The sequence below is a fragment of the Notamacropus eugenii genome, chromosome X (genome assembly GCF_028372415.1).
Source record: "Notamacropus eugenii isolate mMacEug1 chromosome X, mMacEug1.pri_v2, whole genome shotgun sequence".
Classification (NCBI taxonomy): Eukaryota; Metazoa; Chordata; class Mammalia; order Diprotodontia; family Macropodidae; genus Notamacropus; species Notamacropus eugenii.
In genome coordinates this window covers 100,006,781-100,026,993 of record NC_092879.1, presented here as the reverse complement: position 1 = coordinate 100,026,993, position 20,213 = coordinate 100,006,781, and the positions used below count along the sequence as shown (strand labels likewise).

Sequence of the window (20,213 nt, the reverse complement as noted above, 5' to 3'; positions counted from 1 at the left end):
TGGCTGTGGCAGGGTGGGGGGGGGGAGCGTGACCAGAAATGTGTGTCCAGTGCATTGGGAAGATTTGGGGAGGGAGTGGACCTCACCACTACCTTGGATTCTGCCTTGACCTTGAAAACAAATTCTGCCTCCCCGCCAACTGAGAGATGGTCATCTGACCTTTGCCTGAGGGGAGCACCCACTTGACCCAAGACAGCTTGTTTCTTGTGATCAGAATCCCTTGCTAGATAGAAAATGCCAGAATCATAGGCACTTTGAAGTACTAGAACTGCTCCTGAGTGTCTGCCTCTTAAGGTTCTGAGGCCTTGGTGGGGGTGGAGTCAAACTGGCCTACATCCAGTTCTCCCAAGAGCCTCTTCTGGACTTGAGCCCTCCCCCATGACCAGTCCCACTGATATATCTGTTGAGTGACAAGGCCACCTGCAGATCTTTGCCCAAGTTAGGAGGTGCCTCCCTCCAAGCTAAAGATAGACATTGGGCCTTCCAGATGGCCATAACTTAGTTTAGTAAGAGGTACTTGCATGTGAGGTTGCCAGGCCCTTGAAAAGACTTCTGCCACACCGTGACTCCCCTGCCATGTCCTTGCTGTGCTTTAATAAAGGCTGTGGGCAGCGCTTTGATCCAGATGCCAACCTCCCAGGTGAGTAGTGGCTTGGATGCTCACTAAGCCATCTTTTGGGGAGGGAGATGGTGAGTTTAGTACACTGAAGGGAGTCGTGGGGAACCAGAGGTGTAGACCTCTCCCTGCCCAATTACAATGGGTAAGTATGAAAACTAGAGCTCTGCGCATGCAGTTGTTTCCAGTGGAGGGTGCAGGGGTGGTGACTGGGCAATACCTTTTCTTGCTCTCATACTCAATCTTACCTTTTCCACAGATGGCTGTCGCCATCACCCTGGGGTGCCCATCTTCCATGATGCCCTTAAGGTGAGCCAGTATGCTGGAGGTGGCTTATTAGCGTGTGATGGAGAAGGGGGGGCAAGCCAAGTAGTGCAGGTTGAACTGATCTTTCTTCTCAGGGCTGGTCCTGTTGCCATAAGCGAACAACAGATTTCTCCGAATTCTTAAGCATCCAGGTAATCCCAGCATTGTGCCCCAGCTGCTCACCCACTTCAATCCCCAGAGCCTAGTCTGTCTCTGGTGCTCATTACTCCATTGCTACTAGGGTTGTACCCTGGGACCACACTGTGCTGGGGAACCTCTGGAGAACCCTGGCACTCAAAGTGCCCTCCAAGGGCCCAAGCATTTGGACACCATTCCGAAGTCAGCGGAGACACTTCGCCGGGAAAGGCCTAAGTGAGGGTGGGGATAGGGAAGGATTGGGGAGTGAAGTGGGGGGGGGGGGGGGGAGGTTTTTCTATTTTTTATCCTCTTCCATAAATTCTAGAGGCTGGGCAGTGGCATCAGCCTCTGGTGTTTTCTGCATCTCATTTATCAGATCCCACCGAGGGAGATGAAATAGGTAAGGCTGGGATTTGATAAAGAAGGGAGAAGATGTGACCACAACCTAGACTGAGGGTGGGGCCCTGGGGATGGTAGATGTGGGTGCTGGCTTTTAGAAAGCTGGGCTGAAGCTGAGCAGCTGAGGTGATGGCTCCAATGGGTGCCCACCTGGGCACGTGGGACAGTGAGCTTTCTAATAGCATTTATATATCACTTTAAAGTTGGCATATGTTCACTCATTTGATCCTCACAGCAATCTTGTGAGGCGGGTGATATTCTTGTCCTCATTTTATAGCTAAGGAAACTGAGCCACATAGAAAGTAAATGACTTACCTACTCTAGTTGAAGAGTATGAAGACCCGGGTTCAAGCAGTAGATCTACCACTTCCTATCACTGGACAAAACCTTTAACTTCTGTGAGCCTCAGTTTCCTTTTTAAAAATGTGGATAAGAATGCTTGCATTACCTAACTAGGCCTGTACTATGTAAGGGGAAGCTTGAGGGTTACACAGTCATTACTTATGTAGCCTGGGGGCTGTTGGCAATGTGTTTCACAGAGAAGAACTGAACCTGGGCCTCCTGCCACTCAATGTATCTCATGCCCTGAAGACTGCCCTGGAACAGAAGAAACTTGCCCTAGAGGACCCCAAGCCTGGAGCAGGTAGACAAGTCATCCACCACTTGTTAAATGTCTCCCTCCTAGGGGCCAGTCCCCTGTGCAAAGTGCTGGCATCATCGAGAAAGGCCAGGCTGGACCTGTTCTCAAATTGCTCCCAGGCTAATGGATATCAGATAGGTTAAGTGGAAGGGAACATTGGGGAAGATGGTAGAGCTTTCACGAGGGTGACCTTGAAAGGCTTCTAGAAGAAGGTGGGATTTCACCTGACACCTGAGGAGGGAGAAGGTTCCTACCATGGGAATGGACCAGCATACTTGCACAGTCTAAGTGACCGAGCACACTTCCATGAGACCTGGATGGGCATGCTCCACCTCCAGGCAGCTGACTGCACACTGAAGCTGGTTTTCTCTTTCTTTTTGTGTACCTGGCTAATGTGGGAATTTGTTTTGCATGACTACATATTTGTAAGCAGGGAAAGGTGTTTTTCCCTTCTCATTGGGTGGGGTAATTTGGAACTCAAAATAAGTTAAAAAAATGGAAAAATGCCCAGTCTAAGATGGAGTATCTCGTGGGAGGAGTGATGAGGACTTGGAACAGGGAAAGACCTGAAAGATGGGAAATGACTGGATTTTCTTTCTGATACTGGGAGCCACTGGAGTTTATTGAATGGTCGCACTTGGGCTTTAGGGAAAGCACGTTAGCAGCTGAATGGACGATGGCTGAATGGAAGATGACCTGGTGAAGGAAAGCTTGGAGTCAGGGTTCCCCCTTCCCCCGCTGCCCCAGCAGGCTACTGCAGTAGTCCAGGGGTGAGGCCATGAGGGTCTGCACCAGGGTGGGGGGGGAAGGTGTCCCAGGAGAGGAGGAAGAGACCTGTATGAGAGATGGGAAGGTAGAAGATTGGTGAGATCGATGATATCTAGTTGATTGGACATGGCGACTGAGTGGGGATAACCCCTAGACCTAGGTGACTGAGAGAGGTTGGTGCCTCAACAGTCATAACAAAGTTAGGAAGGGGAGGAGGGGTTTCAAAGGAAAGCTAAGGCTTTTCTTTTGCACATGTTGAGTTTAAGATGTCTAGGGGGACATCCAACCTGAGAAGCAGGTAGAATTTCAAAGGTGAGAAGAACTGTCCTCGTTGACCTCCTCTGTTTAGGACTCCCCAACACTGTGATCCGTCCTGGCTCCATCTGCCAGAACACAGGATGTGGTGCTGTAAGTGAAACCTGGGGAGATTGGAGGAGGGATTGGGTATCACTGGGGAACTGGAAGTGGAGAGGCTCTCACATGTCCCCTTACTCCTTCCCTGCCTTTCTACCTATTTCCCACTCCCTTCAAGGTGTTCCAAGGCTCTGAGAGTGATGCTAGCCCCTGCCGCTTCCATCCTGGAAGGCCTCGATTTCATGAGGGGTAAGGGAAGGGGCAGGGTGGAGCTGGATTTGTTCATAGGAAAAGAAGAGGGCAAGTTGAGGTATGAGATGGGGCAAACTCACTTTGATGACCTTCTGACCGCAGGATGAAATCTTGGAGCTGCTGTGGTATCACAACCGTGGATTTTAGCACTTTTCTGGCCCAGCCAGGATGCAGCCTTGGGAGACATGTCTGGCAGAAGCAGGTGAGCTTCCCACTTGCTTGACCTCTTGGCTCATGAGTTCTTCCTTTCTCCTTCCTTGCACTGTTGTGGTGACATCCTCCTCCTCAGTGCTCCAGAGGCTTTGGGATAAGAGGCAGGTCCATTTCCTTGGGATTTCACTGGGTGTCCTGAGCATCATAACCTATCATCATTCTGTTACGTGGCCCTCAGCAATGGGTCTCCTGCCGCCGTGACTGGCACCAGACAGCCTCTGTACTAGTGGTGACCGTGTATGGCCAGAGACCACTACCTGCACTCAGCTGGGTGAAGGCCAGTCCAACCAAGGTGAGTGTGAGCTGCTAATTCTAGGGAGAACAGAGTGAACGGATGAATTTGGGTCAGGCCCAAATTGGCTGCTGGACTGAGGGAGGACCTCACCCATCATCTGCCTTTGTGTCCTCACCTGTTTCTGTTCCCTTTCAGCTTCATATCCACATTGCTTTTGAGGGCAACCGGGTTTTCCAGGAACAAATGGAGCTCTGGGGGGTGAGTGCTCTGGGGGAGTGGGATGGAACCTCTCTGTTTGGGTTGGGGCAGGCATTGAGGCTCTGCCTAAGGAGGTCCAAGAGGCTTTCTCTCTACCTGTTTTGATTTTTTTCTCACTTCTATCTTCCTTTTTCCCTGTTCATCTCTTCATATTGACTTTTGTGTAATTTCTTAGCCCTTGTACCCCTCTGTGTCTTTCTTTGCCTCTGCCTGTCCTCTTCTCCCAATTTCTTCTGTCTTTCTCCTCCAGGTCATAGCCGTGGAGCAGAGCTCTGTCTTCCTCATGCCATCCCGGGCCGAGATATCCCTGAGCAAGGCTGACCCAGGGCCTTGGGCCCAGTTGGAGCAGCTGGGCAAAGGGATGGCAGCTGAGAAGGTTGGGGAGGGTGTTGGGCCTGGGATAATTGGAGAGGAATCTGAGAATTCAGATGATGATTTGAGCTGGACAGAGGAAGAGGAGGAAGTAGGTGAGGGAGAGTGACCACTATAGGACACTGGAGTCAGGGACATGGTCTTATTGGGTACTGGGCTCTAGGACAGGGAGGGGCCTTCCCATGCTGTTAGTCTGCTCAAACCAATCTTGTGGTCCTCAGATCACTCTTGCTCTCTCCTCAGTCCAAGAATGACATATGGAGGCTTAATTCTCTCTGTCAGTCCCTGGTCGTGGCCTTCCCTGCCTCCCCAAATTTCCAACAAGAAACGACAACCAAATAAAAAACGAACAAACCCCCACAACTATCCCTCAGTCTTTGACATAAGTCTTGAATTTATTTAATAGAAGCCATGTGCCCAAACCTCTGCTAGCCTGGGTGGGGAGGGGAGAAATCAAGACTACAAGCCTTGTCCACTGGTTGTGGAGATGAGACAGAACCATAGTGAACAGTCCCCAGAAAGCTTGTAAGTAACGGTTGAGAGGTGGGCTTCAGTAGTCCAGGAATGCTTTGTTGACCAGGATTTGGGGCCCCTGGAGCCAGGCTTCTCCTGCTTCTGTATCACTGTGGGGGTTGAATGAACAGAGGCAAGAAATGGTGGAGCAGCTTTTATCTGGCTCTGGGGCTTGAAACCTGGAACCAAGTATTTGGGAAGAGGGATATTTACTTACTCCTTGAGGAGCTCAGAGATGGAGCCTGGCTCTTACTGGGTGCTGGGTGGATTGGACTAAATTGAATTATCATATAGTTCATAGTCTTGATCCTGTAGTTCTGCGTTTCCTGAGCCTTCCTGTGGTCATACTTTCTCCTTGAATTGGGGTGGTAGAGAATTGGAAGTCCAGAGAAACTTCTGGAGAGAGGCCCAAATGTTCCCATGATATGAGTGCAAGGGCTCAGCTAGGCTGGGGCTTTGGACCAATACTGTATAAGTGTCTCATGCTGAGCTCTCTCCATGGCTTCCATAGTTGCTTCTTCTCTCAGGCTGCATGGTGCTAACATATTTCAGGGTTACAAAGTGCTGGCTGTATCTTGTCATTTAATCCGTACAACCACCTTGAAAATCAGTACTCCAGATATTTTCCCAGTTCTAGCGATGAGGCTGAAACAGGTGAGGTGACTTGCCTGCGGCCACGTGGCTAATGTTGGAGATAGGGTGCAAAGCCAGGTCTCTCCTGACTCCATGTACATTCAGCACTCAGTGACATCAATCTGGGGAAGGTGTGCTCAGGAGATGGGATGGGCAGCAAGGCTGGGGGATGGAAGCTTGCCGATGACAAATCTTTTAAGGGGATTTGTTCTGTGAAGTTTAGATTCAGTCAAAGGACTGTACTTGAGGACTTCAAGGGCCACATGCGGCCTTGAGGCCACAGGTTCTCCACCCCTGACTGCTAGGATGTGGCATAATGTTTAGGTGAAGGCTGAGGCCCGGTACCATCCATGTTTCTTGCCCTGATTTGACTCAGTTACAAGCTGAATCTAGCAAGGCCCTTCTTCTCCATGTTCTCCCCCCACAATAATGAAAAATAGCAGGAAAGGGTGATACCTCAGGTACCGTCGTAAGTATAGAACAGAGGTGAGTGTGACAGGTCCAAAGAGAGATCCCTGGAGACATCTACCCTTTCTCTCCCTACCTACTTTGAGTCCATGATTAGGCATGGAATGTTTTGGAATGTTCATTCTAAAGGGAGTGGCCAGAGACTGGACTCCAGCCAGCAGCTTTACAAAAGTGCGTGGTTTGGGAGAGGCCTGATCAGCCACAGACCAGTCCAACTCAGGGCTCCCAGGCAATGAATGGTGTGACAGGGGTGCCAAATGAAGCTGTGCAACGTTGGGTTCCATTCTGCTTGTTTTTAGTAAAAGGTTTCAGAAGGAGGATGTCTTAGCCTAATTTGCTCACATGGGCCCCTTTCCTGGTCCTGAAAACTGCCTTAAAACTCCACAACTGGGAGTGATTCCTGGGCCCTTAAACCTAGAGACTCTCCATCCTTACCTGCCCCCAAACTTCGATCCCACCCACCAACCTGGGAATTTCCTCAGTTCCCTGGGTGGGGTGCCTTAACTGAGGGATTCAGATCCGGACTAGGAGCTGGAATCTCTCATTCTAGACCGAGGCTGGCTGGCGTCATTAGGCACAGACTTCCTGTTTTCATTTGGGGGAGGGGGAGGGAGCTCCTGGGAGCAGGCTGGGATTGGATGGGTGTGCAGGATATGGTCGGTTCAACTCTTTTCAGAAGAGTCTGGCTTTAGCTAGCTGGCATTTGACCTTAGAGAAAAACAATTTCAACATTGAGCAAAGCTTAAAGTGCCCTGCAGGCGTTGGAGACAGAATTGCTGAGAGCACTGGGTTCACAAAAAGTCTTCAAGCTGCCCCCAGTAAGCAGCCGTGCATATTAGGGGACAGCTTCCCTGCCTGCCAGAGGAGGGGCTGGGTGGGGAGGTGGCGGGGGTTGGTCTTGGGTTTTGGTTACAAACGATCCGGCAATCCCTCCTCCAGTCTCCCCAAGCACTGGCTGGCCAAACCACAGAAGGCTGAGTTTCTGGGCCTCCGAATACTAGGTAGGTGGGCATTACTAATGGGAAGTGACTGCAAGCAGCGTGTGGAGCTGCTTGAGAGCGGGCGGCCAAGAGTGGAGACGGAGCTCAGTTTGGCCAGAGGTGGACCGGGAAGGAAGCAGGCCCTTTAAAGACGGCATCTTTCCTGGCCTCTGCGCCCCCAGGATTCCAGGGAGTGGCCTTGCCCAAAGGGCTGGCAGAGTTGGGATATTTGGGCTGAAATCCTTTAGGAAGAATTTTGTAATTGTTTTCAGTCCACGCCACCGATCTTGGCGTTGGCCCATTCCGGCCTGCGGAAGACCTCCCTCTGTGATTCTTTGAGCGCCGGAGCTGGCGGGTGGAATAGCACGAAACGGAAAGTTGTCTCCATTTACAAGATGGGCAGGGGAGACCAGGCTAGGCCGCCCTCGTGGGGAAAGCCGCTCAGAAGCGCATTCTGTTAGCTTGCTCTCGCTTTGTCTGGAGTGAAAGGTCACAGACTGGGAGAGTTTTGGGGGTGGAGCGAGGGTGGGCGCCGTTGTGCCGAATGGCAGCCCCTTTCCAAACCCGGACCGCCACTCACACGTTAGTAAACTGCCGGCGCCCCGGGGCCTCCGAGAGGCCTCCCTCTTTTGCCCGGGATCAGGCGGCCCGAGGTCATTCCGTGGGGCCGGTCTCACTAAGGTCCCAGGGAACGAACAAACACCGCTGCCTCGACTACTCTCCCCCAGGAAGGGGCCAGCCCCGGGAGCTGGGACAGCGGTGGCCCGAGCCACCCACTTGTCAATTTCCGAGAGGACACTCGCGAGCCCTGGGATTCAGCGGGGGTGGGGCCGGTTAGGGCGGGGTGGGGTGGGGTGCGCCCCCCCAGCTTTCCCAGGAGGTCACGGGGCCGCGGCTACGGGGAGGAGCCTCTGGGAGTTCCCGGATGTGCAGCTGGGGCGGCGGGCCGGCAGAGCCTGGGAAGTGGCCGCGAGAAGGGAGGCGGCGGCGGCCGGTGGGCCACGGGCCACGGTGAGAAGCCGCGGGGGTGGGGGCCAGCCTGGACGGCGCCACGGGGTAAGGCGCCACGCACCGGGCCGTGCGGGGGCGGGCGCGGGGCCGGCCGGCGCCCCCTCCCCTCCGTGGCAGCCCGCGGGATGCCGAGGCCGATGCCCGCTCTCCGCTCGGCTGACATGGGGGGGGGGGCGGGGGGTGACGGTGTCTGCCCGCGGCCCGGGCGGGGAGGCGGGGGGAGGGGCCTAGTTTTCCGAACGTGGTGGCTCGATCCGGAGCCCTCCTGGCCTGCCCCTCGGCGGGGTTTTCGGTCCAGATGCCGGGTCAGGTGATGCACTGTGGGACCCCTCCCCGGGAAAGAATACGGGCTGCCAAGGTGGTGCCAAGGAGAACCAAAGGCCTGCTGAGACAGTCTCGCAATGAGGGGCTCTCCCAATGACAGGTTCCCAGGACCGTTTATTAAAGGCTTAACTCCGGCCCAAGGAGCTGAGGATGCGAATACAAAAGTGAAAGCGCTCGCCCCCAACCCCCACCCCCACCCCCAGGAGCCCGCTTCCTTCTGCTTCGGAGCTAGGGTGAAGAGAGGTGTGGAAACACTCCCATGGTAGGCTTAGCCTTGAACGGAGCCCGGGACCCCGGGGTTTGGAGGGGGAAGACCATTCCAGGCATGAGGGCGGGGCGAACTTGTGCAAAACGTCTTGGGAAGTAGATGGCACGGCCGGAAGTTGAGAGGAGCAAATAGGCCCGTTTGTCTCTCCAGAACTCCAAAGAGTTGTTAACTGCAGGGCTTTAAATGCTAAACCAAGGAGCTCTTTTTTTGTTTTAGAAGCAAGAGGCAGCCCCTGAAGCTCCTTGAGAGGGAGAATGCCAGGCTCTAGCTCTGCTTAGGGAAGGTAGTTTTGGCAGCTGAGGCAAAGACAGACTCGAGCCTGCAGGCAGATCTGGGCTGTTGCAGTCAAGTGCATTTTTGAGGGACTCCCAGAAAGTGGTGATTAGGGCAGGAGATGTTCTGGAGGTACAGCACCAAGCCCAGGCTGCTCCCTTTACCCTTGGGTTGGATCCAGAGCAAGAACCAGCAGACGGATTAGGCTAGAGAGGTAGACAAATGAACCTGGCTAACGCTGGACTTCTCCATTGGGCATAGTCCTGGACCCATCGCCCATCAGCTGCCAGGTCTTAGTGGTTCTATGTCCACAACATCTCTCATCCCCTTTGCTACACTCAGAATTACCTTGCCCATGGAGTATGCTGAAGTAGTCTCCTGGATTCCCTGCTCCCAGTCTCTTACCACCTTAATCCAGTTTTTCATGATCTTCCTGAAGTGCAGGTTTGACTGTGTCACTCCCCTGCTCAAGAAGTTTCAGGGGCTCCCTCTTGCCTTCTCAGCAAAGCCTTTACCACTTGGCCAGTTGACCTTGCCTAACTTGTTTGAACTCTCCATTATGACACTGCATTTCAGCCACATGGGCCTACTTGATGTTCTTTGAATTTGCACAGGTTCCTCTGGGAAGCATTTCTTCTCATTGCTGTACTTTGCCTCAACTGATTTCATCTTACCCATCCGCTGCTTTCCCACTGTATGTCAACTCTCCCAAGGAACTGAACTCCTTCTCTGCTCTTTACTTCTCTATGTCTTACTGAATGGCAACTTCCTGAGGTCATCAGGCTCTGGTTTTCTTGTCTCTTAAGCCCAAGTCTCCAAAGCACAGCCTTCCACATTGTAGGTGCTCAATAAACGTTTGCTAACCAGAATGGACTTGGCTGAGAGGCTCCAGGTCACAGGAGGTTATCACCCAAGGAACTCACCCCACAAGTCTGATCAGGTGCATTGGTGATACTCAAGAAAGACTGCCCTCAGGGTGCTCCCAGTGTAGGGGGAGGAGGGGAGAAACAGCATTGACAACTCTGTACACACAGGCTGCTGGCAGGATAAATGGGCAGATCAGGAAAGGCTTCTTGCAGAAGGTACAATGTGAGCCAAGACTTGAAGGCAGCCAGCCTGGGGATCAGCCAGGAAGCCAATGTCTCTAGATCTAAGAGTCTGTGTCAAGGAGTGATGAGGAGGAAGACTGGATGGTTTGGGGTAGGGGAGGTTGTGAAGGACTTTGAATGCCAAGCAGAGGATTTTCTATTTCATCCTGGAGGCAATAGGGAGCCATTGCAGTTTATTGGGGGGGAGGAGGGGGGAGATATGATCACAGCTTTGCATTAGGAAAATCACTTTAGTGGTGGAATGGAGGATGGATTGGAGAGGGGAGAGATTCGAGGCAGGCAGACCTCAGCTTCTCAGGAATACTGCCCTGCCCACGGGCATCTCCGCTTCTTTCTTCCCTTGGCTAGACTCCCCTTTTAAGAAACATCTGGCTCGATTTTCAGGACAACTAATTGACCTTAGAATGGGAGGCTCTGAGAAGTCCCTTCTAACAAATTGTTCTTCCTCTTGATACATTTATGGGCAGGATGGTACAGAGGAGCCTTGGATGAGAAGCTGGGGCAGGAATTTTCCCTTTGAAGTTAAAGTTGTATTGAGAAATGCAGTGGCAAGATTGCACTGCTTTGGTTGTGCTTTGAGGTGGTTTTTGTGACAAAGGCCAGCCTTGTGTTCAGATTTCACTTTGGCCACATGTGGGGTAATGAGGTATAGCTTCTCTGGGCTGCCTCAGTTTCCTCCTCTGTAAAATGAGGAGGGTAGATTAGATAACCTCTGAGATCCCTTCCAGTTTTAAGTCTGACTCTGTGGTCCTACAAGCTCAGTCTCATGTGAAATGAATGAATTGAGGAATCGTTGGTGTGACCTTGGTGGTATGGTGGGGTTCCCTGTGGAGGGTTCCGGGAAGCAGAGATTGAATCGCTGTGGTATTCTCATGTCTTCATTTTCTCAGGATCGTTTTGCCTGTGGAGATTTAATCAGCCAGACCTTGTGACAACAGTTAGCTCCTTTTGGGACCTTGGGGTAATATAATGGGCCCTCCAATCTGCTTGGTTTTCTCTCCTGATGCTTTATGGACTTTATTAAATGAAAATTCCTAACAGTTAGGCAAAAATTCAGATGACTGAAAAACATTTGGACAAAGAAGGAAGTATCTTACATTGCAGGGTCTGTTAACAGCCAGGCCCTGGGAGAGGAATGTGGGGGAGGAGCTGACCTTTCATCAGGCTTCCCCCAGTCCTTGAAGAGGTAGGTACAACTTGGGGCCTTAGCTTAACTCTTCTGTTCTGAGATGCCTTGGTTTCTCCCTTCTCCACTATGATGGTGCCACCTAGTTGCCCTCAGGGTTATCTTGCCCTTGAACCCCTGAACTGTTGCACTTAGTAATTGTGAGCCAAGGTGGCAGTCATAGGGAGAGCATTCAGGGACAGGGCCTAAGTGCTGCCGAGCAAAGTTCTTCTTGGGAAGCATAGCTGCTAGACTCTGAATATCTTTTTGGATAAAGGAGTCTCCACGTGCTGGGAGGCAACAGAGTTCTGAGGCTCAGAATACAGTGGCGATGTCTACACTATCATCACGTGCAGGCCAGGGCCCTTAACACCTTCCCCACCTGGCTATATCACCCTGTCCTTAGCCTTGGCATAGTCATTGCCCTCTTTTCGCCAGAATTTCATTGTCTGGCTCACAAGCTTCCCCACATCAGTTCCTCCCTACCCACATACTTAGAGGCACATTGGAAAAGTTAGTCCAGAGAAAGGCAGGTAGGGTGAGGCACCCAGGGATGATGTGTCTTCAGAAATGAAATTCTTTATACACTCTAGAAACACAGCTCTTCTTTTCAGTGTATTCATCTGTTTATTTAAAAGACCCCAATGGAACAGGGAGCCAGGGTCTCCCCCCACTTCTGTAATCTAATATGTTAGATGAAGCCCTGTTCCCTGAGGTAACAAATTCTCAGCTGAACCTTTTTTCCTTTTCCTTATACACAGGACTGTGGGGGAAGGAGGAAGGATGCAGACAATCAAGTGTGTGGTGGTTGGGGATGGGGCTGTGGGGAAGACTTGCCTTCTCATCAGCTACACAACCAATGCCTTTCCTGAGGAGTACATCCCCACAGTCTTTGACAACTACAGTGCCCAGATGTCTGTGGATGGCCGGACAGTCAGCCTGAATTTGTGGGACACTGCTGGCCAAGAGGAGTATGACCGACTCCGGACCCTGTCCTACCCACAGACCAATGTCTTTGTCATCTGCTTCTCCATTGGCAGCCCCTCATCCTATGCCAACGTGCGGCACAAGTGGCATCCAGAGGTCTCTCATCACTGCCCCAATGTGCCTATCCTGCTTGTGGGCACCAAAAAGGACCTGCGAAATGACCTTGCTACATTGAAGAGGCTGAAAGAGCAGAGCCTAACACCTACTACCCCTCAGCAAGGGACCTCCCTGGCCAAACAGGTGGGAGCCGTTAAGTATCTGGAGTGCTCAGCCCTGATGCAAGATGGAGTTGGGGAGGTATTTGCAGAGGCAGTGAGAGCTGTGCTATACCCAGTCACCAAGAAGAACACAAAGAAATGCATCCTCTTGTAGCTCCAGGGCCAATGCCTAGGCACCATCCAGAGTGGCCAACCAGAGCCATGGGCCTCTTCAGCCAGGAACCCTTCCATTGTCCCCAGTCCTGGGCCTGATTTAGAAGTGGGGAAGGGGGCAGAGGGGAGCTGGCCACAGCTTGGTGGGACTGCCTGCTCCTTGGTGCTGAGCATTGCTCTTTGTGGGCAAAAAAGAAAGAAGGCTGGTGTGGTTGCATGAAGTTGTTGCCTTCAGTTTTTTCTTTTCTCTTTTTTTTGGATGTACTAATTTTTAAAAATGTTCTCAATGCTCTTTCCCAGATGTTCTTTGTGTTTAGTCCTGTTCCTCCCCTCCTGCTTCTGCCCTCCCCGCCCCCCACTAGGCTTTTTTATGGGAAAAGTTCATGAGAAATGGGCCTCCAAATGAGGCTAGTGGGGCAGAAGGAGCCTCTTGGATCTCCTTTGCTTTCCTACCAAGCCCTACTTGGCTTGGGGCCTCAGGTGACACTTCCCATTTGGCTCTGTATCCCTAGAACTTAGCACAGAGTAAATGCTCCACAAATGCTCATTTGTTGATGCAGACTATGGGGGTACTGGTGCTTTGGGACTAGGTTGTGGTGGCACTGCAGGCCTAGTAGTGGCCTAGTTTTTTATTGCCCTTTTCCACCCAGAAGAGGAAGAAGATGTAAGAAAGGGAAACAGTGCTGCACAGGGCATGCTGCACTTACTTCTCCCCTACCTTCAGGGGATTCTGTGTCTCTGCTGTTTTGGGCTGAACTTTGAGACTACTTGATAGGGACAGTTTGCCTATTTCCATCCCTGCCCTACAAGGCTTGGCAGCTGTTCCCTCCTTAGGGCTCCCGTTTGGCTGAAGCAGCTCAGCTGTTCTCTCCCCCCCCCCCCCCCATTCTCCCTCCAACCAAGTTTACAGGATTGTGTGATTCCCTTGAAGGAAAAAGGAAAGCGTTTTACTTTTGATCCTGGGCTCTGTTTTGGGAGGGCCAGCTCCCCACATACCCTCCGTCAACACTGAGGCTGTTGGGAATCTGGAAAATGGAATGAAATGGATCTCTTGTGCCTTCAGTGAATACTTCTGTGCCTTTTGGGACCCCAGCATTTCTCTTGGAGGGTGAGGAACCCAGCTTAGAAGCAATATTAGGGCTTGGTGGAGGGAATTTGCACCATCCTCTTTCCTCTTCACCCTAAATGAATGTTTCTCTTCTTTATTATGTGCCATGAGCTCTGAGATGAAACTTATCAGGCTTCCCGGTCACTCTACCCCTAGCTGCACACAATGCAGCAGTGGACTGAACCCGTGAAAGAAAGGCCCAGAAAATATACTGCTGTCCATGTATCAGCTTCTAACTCGTCTCCACACGAACCACTGTGGTCGTATCCCAAGGGGATGGGGGGGGGGGAAGGCTGCCTCTTGGTAAAGGCAAGATCTTCTTAGCTAAGGTATATTAGCACTTTTGGGGAAAAAAAAAAAGGCCCTGCTATAATGAGAGGAGTGTGTTGTCCTCAAAAGCCATGTGGTATCAGCCAAGTGAGATCTCAAAAGTGCATTATGATAGATCAACACCAGTAGTATCCTCTGAGGGCTTTGTCGGGGTCTCTGAATTCTGACTTGCCCAATCATTAGAGAATTCATCAAACGGAGAAGTTTTCAACTCAATTTTCTCTACAGTTCCAAATTCTTTCCCTTCCCTCTCCCACTCATTGAGAAGGCAAGAAAACTAAAACCCGTTACAAATATATACAGTCATACAAAACACATTTCCACATTAGCCCCCACCTCCCAAAAAATATTTAGAAAAAGAGAAGGAAATATACCTCAGTTTGTGCTCCTGAATCTACCAGCTCTCTATCTGGAGGTAGATAGCATGTTTCAATGCTTAGAACTGTGGTGGGGCATTGTGTTGCTAAGTGTTTCTAAGTTTTTCACACTTGATTTTCTTTACAATATTGTGGTTATTTTGTAGATAGATCTAGGTCTGCCCACTTCACTCTGTCTTTCCAGGTTCTTCTCCAATTGATGGACATCCCTTCATACTGAGGGGTTTGAATATTTCTTCCAGGAAAATACTTTCCCCCAGTATGTGAAGATATCTGGCAGGGGAGGTTACTTGGTTTCTCCTCTGTCTTCAGGGAAGTCAAAGGCTTAGCTCTGTCTTACTTGGTAGGGCAAGTTTTGGGGGGTATTTGATGTGAATAGCAGCCTGAGCCCCCTCTTGTGGGGATTTTAACCCTTTGGTGCCTTCTCTCCCATCCTTCCACTCTTACAATCTGGGTATTGCTTGGGCAAACTTTGGTTTCCCGTGAAAATAGATTTAGCCCGTCTGGTGGAGCAGGGAATCACCTGTGCCCGTGGCTGATGGGATGTGGTACTGTAACATACACTGGTAACTTGATTTGTACTTAAATGGATTTTGTATGAAGACTAATTTGCTAGAGTCACTTGTAAATTATTCATAATTAAATGGTGGTAAAGCTTTGCTGATTTTCCCAGGTCTCTCCATTGTTGTTGTCTCTGATTTCTTCCTACTGTATACCTGCTCCCTAAGTTTCAAACACTGATTTGTGAATACCCAGGAAGGATAATTAGCAGGTTGCACATTCTACACAGCCCTAAGCCTTCCCATCCCTTCCCTTTTGCACAGCAAGCCCACTGGATCTTATCTGGCCCACTATTTCTTTTCTCCTTTTTTTTCCCCTTAAGGGAACCCCTCTTTTTCTTTTCTTTCACCTGACAGCTCAGCTAGTTTCGACTCTGGCATTCTTGGTCACACCTATGGAAATCTTTACCCTTGCCCAGGTACCTCTACACAGAATGAAAAAAAAAGTGACAATCTGTAACTTTGGAGAACTCCCATGGATGAGATCCTGCAGCTACCCTATTTATTTCCCTTGGTAAGCTTCTATACTGGAGTGCTGGCGGGGAAACAATGCCTCCTCCTTCCCCAGCTGGGCCTAGTTTGTGCCACCCACCGGTGAGCCAAAAAGAGGAGCTTGGGGCAGTGCCAACCATTGCCACCATTCATTCGACAGTGGCTGTTACCCCCATTACTAGGCGTGAGAGCTGGGCATGTCGGCCCAAGTCTGGCACTCGAAGCCCTCGGCTCTGGGCACTTTTCTAGCTGGAGGCCCCCCGGCCGGCGGCTCTCCATACACATCCCTGTCGGGCGGCCGGGGAGGCCTTCAGGCCGACCGCCAACCCAGGGCAGGCGGTGCGCCCTGGGCCGCCCTGCCTCAGTGCCCCACCCCCACTGGACGAGTCCGGGCTGGCGTCTCTTCGGCTCCAGGTGCAGCCGCCCAGGGGTGGGGGAGCCGCACAAGAAGGAAGAAGGCCGCGGAAAGCGCCGAGAGTCTGCGGCCACGTGATGGCACGCCCTCCACGTGACCCAGTGTCGGTCTTCTCCGCCTCCTCCCTCGCTCCGATTGGCTGTCCGTAGAGCGGCTGCGCGAAGCGCGGCGGGGCGGGGCCAGCGGAGCGAAGTTTTCAGCACGTCACATCAGTTGGCGGCGGGAGGGCCCGTTGAGCGGTGGCTCGAATCGCTCGGTAGGCCGCTCCGAGGCTCGCCCCGCCCTCCGCGGCCTACCTGGGGCCTTTCCGGTGTGGCCCTTGGCCCTCCCACACTTCCGGAAGGAGGAGCCGCCCGGACACCGGCGCGTTGCTCCTCCCTTCGCCCGTGTCGTGAGTGGGAACCGGTGGCCGCCGGGGGCTAGGACGAGGCCCCATGTCGGACTCGGACAGCGACGAGGACCCGGCCGGGGTCGGCTGCGGGGTCGGCGGTGGCGGGAATTGCGGCGGCGGAGGCGGGAACGGCGGCGGCATCAGCGGTTGCGGCGTTAGCGGCGGCGGGAATGGCGGCGGCATCAGCGGTTGCGGGAACGGCGGCGGCATCACTGGTTGCAGCGGCGGTGGCAACGGCAGCAGTAGCGGTCTCTTCTCCTTAGCCGGCTTTCTCTTCGGCAACATCAACGAGGCCGGGCAACTGGAAGGGGACAGCATCCTGGACAAGGTGAGGCTGCCGGGCCGGCGGGCCTTGGCCCCTCTACCTGCCCAGCCCGCTCCTGGCGCCTGAGACCTCTGACTTCCGGGACGCTTTGGGCTGCCTGCCCCTCCTTGAGCTACTTCCTTAAGCCGTGCCATCTCGGTCCTCAGCAAGCTCCTCTCCCCTCTCCGGGCCTCGGTTTTCTCAGCTTTCTAAATGGAGGGTTGGGGTGGCTTAAGGGATCTGCCGAGCCTCTGCTAACCCTGCATTTGAGGAGGGCATTTGGTGCAGCTTCTTAACCTTCGGACAAAAGCGTGGCTCTTCCTCGTTCAGAACAGAGTTCTGTTCATTTCCTGAATCTCTCTAGGGAGACTTCACAAACTCCTTAGAGTGGTCATTTCTGTAAGACCTTTCCTGTCTTCTTTCTCACCCCCAACAGAATCTGATCCTTCAATGTAAACTCTTCTCTTAACCTTGTGTAGACGTGGGGAGAGTTATTTCTTAGCGTTGCCTCCTCATTTATTTATAAACTGGAGCCATCTGTCCCCTTGGCTTTTTTCTAAGCAAAACCACCCCAATTTCTTGAACTTTTTTTTGGAGAATCTATTTTTCTTCCCTTTAGTTGTCTTGGTCATTCGTTCCTTCTTGAATTCTTCCTGGTTGTTTCACACCCTCTTTGAAGTATGGTGACCAGAAATGGACACAGCACTTTTACTGAGTGGAAAGATTACTTCCAAGCCTCTAGGGGTTACATTCTTTTAGCAGTCCAAAGTATCTTGTTGCTTTATGGAAATGTTTTGTGCTGGAGTAGGAATGTAAACTTAAATGTAGGAGAGGGGTATCTACTTAGGGGTCCTCAACTCTGCTGCTGTCTCATTTTTCAGGAGTCTAAGAAGCACTTGGCAGGCCTTGGAGCTTTGGGTCTTGGCAATCTGATCACTGAAATCACTGCAAGTGAAGAGGAAGTACCTGGAACTGATGGTGCCTTTGTGGATGAAGAAGGTGAAATTGGGGTCTTGGACATGTGGGAATGCTGTGGTAGGAATGATCTGGGGGAATGCGGGTTGCTTTCTCCCATAAGATATCTTTTTTTCCCTCAAGGTTGGGTTAAGAGCACTGAAGATGCCGTTGACTATTCTGACATCACTGAGGTGGCAGAAGATGAAAGCCGAAGATACCATCAGGCAATGACCAGCTTGCAGCCATCCTGCCCCTCAGGTGATCATTGGGGAGCTGTCCACATTCTTCCATTCCAGGGCCTAAGAATATTCCCACTGCAGTGACCAAACCTGCACCCAGGAGACAGCGACAAACACATCTTCAAGTTTAGTTGTTGAGGCATCTCTGGAGGGGGTCTGAAGATCATAGGAGACAGATAATTGGCAATAAGTTACATGGTTAGAGGTGGCTGTACAGCTGTGGAAGGGAGTGAGTAGGGAGAGACAAGAGCAGGGGGCATGGCATTGCACTTTGAGGGACAGTCAGTTAAAGAGCAAGAGAAAAAAGGCCAGGCAGCAAAAAACATGGAAAGAGCCATTAAAAAGTGGGAGACGCAGGAGAGTGATATTCTGGAGATACAGGCTAGAAAAAATATCAAGGTGAGTTAAGTGCATGTCAAAACTTGAGAAAGAGAAGGTCAGGGATAGGGGGGTAGAAAGGTGAGGCTAAGACTTGATTGGGGGGAGAAGGTTATACATGGTCCATGTGCGTCCCTCCCATTCCCCACCAAGGTTACGTGTGTGGTGTGGTGTTTGACTGTGTGGACATTCCATCATTTAACTGAAGCAAAGGTTGCATCTCCTGTGTGTTCTGCAGGGCTCTGTGGTGGTGTTCCATGGGGATGGGGTGCTCTGTATTTGGGAAAGACACCAGGCTGGTCTCTGACTCCAGGGAAGGCATCCTGACTGGACTGTCTCTTGGTTCTCTTAGATGATGATGATGATGATTACGATGCTGACTGTGAAGACATTGATTCCAAGCTGATGCCTCCCCCACCTCCCCCACCGGGACCTGTGAGGAAGGATGATGGTCAGGACCTTGCTGTGTGTGGTGAGTGTCACCTCAAAGCCACCATTCTTTGTGTATTGCCCCACGAATGATCGAACCAGCATGGTCTGAAGCCTAGCCTGGAGCAGAAAGGCATGGGACTAGTCAGCACAACTGAACTGCTGGGAAGGAGTACAGGACTGTTTAGAAACCATTCCTCAGAAGCATCTTGGTATGTTCCATAGATCTCAGAGTTTGGTCTTGACTTCTTGGGATGATGTTCATGCACAGCTAGTACTTACTGTCCTATTGGGCTTTATTCACCTAATGCAGGTTCTCATATGAAACATCCAAAGTTTCACTGCCATATGGAAGTTTGACTTTCCAAAATATTTGGAATGATTTTCCGGTGTGCTCAAGTCAATATGGCGGTGTAGATGGCTATCTTAAAGAAATAGCTTATTAGGCCAACAGTCCTGGGATGAGAGTAAAATAGAAATTCAGGCCAGTAGAACCCTTCAGAGGTGATCTTGATGGAGAAGCATTGTGGTGGATTTGTGGAAGTTCTCGACTCAGTCAGGAAGGCTGGGGTTTGGATCCTTCCTCAGATGCTTCTTGGTCTGGGCAGGTGACTTCACCTTGGACCCTCAAGTCACTCCGAAGTAGGTAATAATATTATTCCCCCCACCCCTAAATGGGGATAATCATAGCACCTTCCACCTACCTACCTATTGTACCAAATTTGTCTATGTAAAGTGCTTTGTAAACCTTAATAAAGACTATTATTAATTCTAATCCCTATCTGTATCTCATTTCTAAGTGCACTGTTCCTTGGCTGAGTCAGTTGGGAGAGTCTTGGCTTCCTTTGATAAGTTTCAATTTGAAGTTACTTTCAACCTTTCGTGCTGTGGTTTTTACCCATTTCTTCTTGATTTGCCCATAGAGGAAGTACACTGCTGTTGGTTTTCTCTTTTCTGGCTTTTTATTTAGTTTGTAGGTTAAGATCCTAAATTCCATTAACTTTTCCTCAGAGGTCTGGTTTTCCATGCATTTTCATTGTTATACTCAACTTTCTGCAAATTCTTTAGGTAATAGTGTCCAGACCTGGATATTAGATAGCCTAAATCCTGTAGAGTTTATTAGAACTTGCCTTTTGCTTGTGTTCCAGCATCCTTCCCAGTCTTTTTTGTGCTTATAGAGAGGACTGTGGTGATAATGGTTTCTGTCTTGTCCTCTTAGTGCCTCCATTGACACGGGGCTCCGAGCTGCCCTTGGTTGACGTGACAAGAGTGTGTCTTTCTCTTGTTGCAGCGGTATCAGAGGATGGAGATGGCATCATTCTGCCCTCTATCATTGCCTCTTCCTCCTCAACCTCTGAGAAGGTTGACTTCAGTAGTTCTTCAGACTCAGAATCTGAGATGGGCCTGCAGGAAACAAGACAGACAGAGTCGAAGGAGGGCAAACTCACTCTTCCTCTGGCTGGGATCATGCAGCGCGATTCCACAAAAGTGTTACCTAGTGTCACAGAGCTTTTTCCCGAGTTTCGGCCAGGCAAGGTATGTTGGGGGTTTTTTTATATTTCAGGAGGGTTGTAATGTGG

General features: G+C 51.2%; 3 protein-coding genes across 14 annotated transcripts in view; all 3 read left to right on the top strand.

Annotated features, from left to right (window-relative positions):
* Positions 1 to 449: 449 nt before the first annotated feature.
* ITGB1BP2 (integrin subunit beta 1 binding protein 2) lies at positions 450 to 4,924 on the top strand. 3 transcript variants are annotated; one of them, XM_072626843.1, is made up of 11 exons: positions 450 to 640; positions 876 to 925; positions 1,018 to 1,074; positions 1,164 to 1,294; positions 1,999 to 2,102; positions 3,217 to 3,275; positions 3,400 to 3,470; positions 3,576 to 3,675; positions 3,865 to 3,978; positions 4,117 to 4,179; positions 4,430 to 4,924. In XM_072626843.1, exons 1-11 carry the CDS (start codon positions 577 to 579, stop codon positions 4,658 to 4,660), a joined length of 1,044 nt encoding a protein of 347 aa, XP_072482944.1. In that variant the 5' UTR covers positions 450 to 576; the 3' UTR covers positions 4,661 to 4,924. The 3 variants fall into 3 exon arrangements, with proteins under 3 accessions (XP_072482944.1, XP_072482946.1, XP_072482945.1); XM_072626845.1 differs by lacking the exons at positions 1,018 to 1,074; positions 1,164 to 1,294 and having other exon boundaries at positions 513 to 640; XM_072626844.1 differs by lacking the exons at positions 450 to 640; positions 1,018 to 1,074; positions 1,164 to 1,294 and having other exon boundaries at positions 647 to 925.
* A 1,866-nt stretch (positions 4,925 to 6,790) lies between these two features.
* Positions 6,791 to 15,127, top strand: LOC140515955 (rho-related GTP-binding protein RhoG-like). 4 transcript variants are annotated; one of them, XM_072626850.1, is made up of 2 exons: positions 6,791 to 6,983; positions 12,057 to 12,945. In XM_072626850.1, exon 2 carries the CDS (start codon positions 12,079 to 12,081, stop codon positions 12,652 to 12,654), a length of 576 nt encoding a protein of 191 aa, XP_072482951.1. In that variant the 5' UTR covers positions 6,791 to 6,983; positions 12,057 to 12,078; the 3' UTR covers positions 12,655 to 12,945. The 4 variants fall into 4 exon arrangements, with proteins under 4 accessions (XP_072482951.1, XP_072482950.1, XP_072482948.1 ...); XM_072626849.1 differs by having other exon boundaries at positions 6,901 to 7,166; positions 12,057 to 15,127; XM_072626847.1 differs by lacking the exon at positions 6,791 to 6,983 and adding an exon at positions 8,017 to 8,156 and having other exon boundaries at positions 12,057 to 15,127.
* Positions 15,128 to 16,095: 968 nt separating this feature from the next.
* The window catches only part of TAF1 (TATA-box binding protein associated factor 1), a 38,242-nt gene continuing 34,124 nt past the window's right edge, over positions 16,096 to 20,213 (top strand). For all 7 annotated transcript variants that reach the window (XR_011971215.1, XR_011971216.1, XM_072626833.1 and 4 more), the window contains exons 1-5: positions 16,096 to 16,654; positions 17,512 to 17,629; positions 17,729 to 17,845; positions 18,557 to 18,676; positions 19,925 to 20,169. Coding sequence is in view for 5 of the 7 variants with exons in the window: in XM_072626833.1 (XP_072482934.1) it covers positions 16,370 to 16,654; positions 17,512 to 17,629; positions 17,729 to 17,845; positions 18,557 to 18,676; positions 19,925 to 20,169 (885 nt within the window). In the remaining 2 variants the exon portion in view is untranslated. The remainder of the gene's footprint in view (positions 16,655 to 17,511; positions 17,630 to 17,728; positions 17,846 to 18,556; positions 18,677 to 19,924; positions 20,170 to 20,213) is intronic.

Bases quoted from the DNA above. Each gene is read 5' to 3' on its own strand.
- ITGB1BP2 (XM_072626843.1), top strand. From the start codon at position 577: ATGTCCTTGCTGTGCTTTAATAAAGGCTGTGGGCAGCGCTTTGATCCA. The intron at 926-1,017 runs GTGAGCCAGTAT...CTTTCTTCTCAG, and splicing joins TCTTCCATGATGCCCTTAAG to GGCTGGTCCTGTTGCCATAA. The intron at 3,979-4,116 runs GTGAGTGTGAGC...GTTCCCTTTCAG, and splicing joins TGAAGGCCAGTCCAACCAAG to CTTCATATCCACATTGCTTT.
- LOC140515955 (XM_072626846.1), top strand. From the start codon at position 8,558: ATGAGGGGCTCTCCCAATGACAGGTTCCCAGGACCGTTTATTAAAGGC. The intron at 8,743-12,056 runs GTAGGCTTAGCC...CCTTATACACAG, and splicing joins GGTGTGGAAACACTCCCATG to GACTGTGGGGGAAGGAGGAA.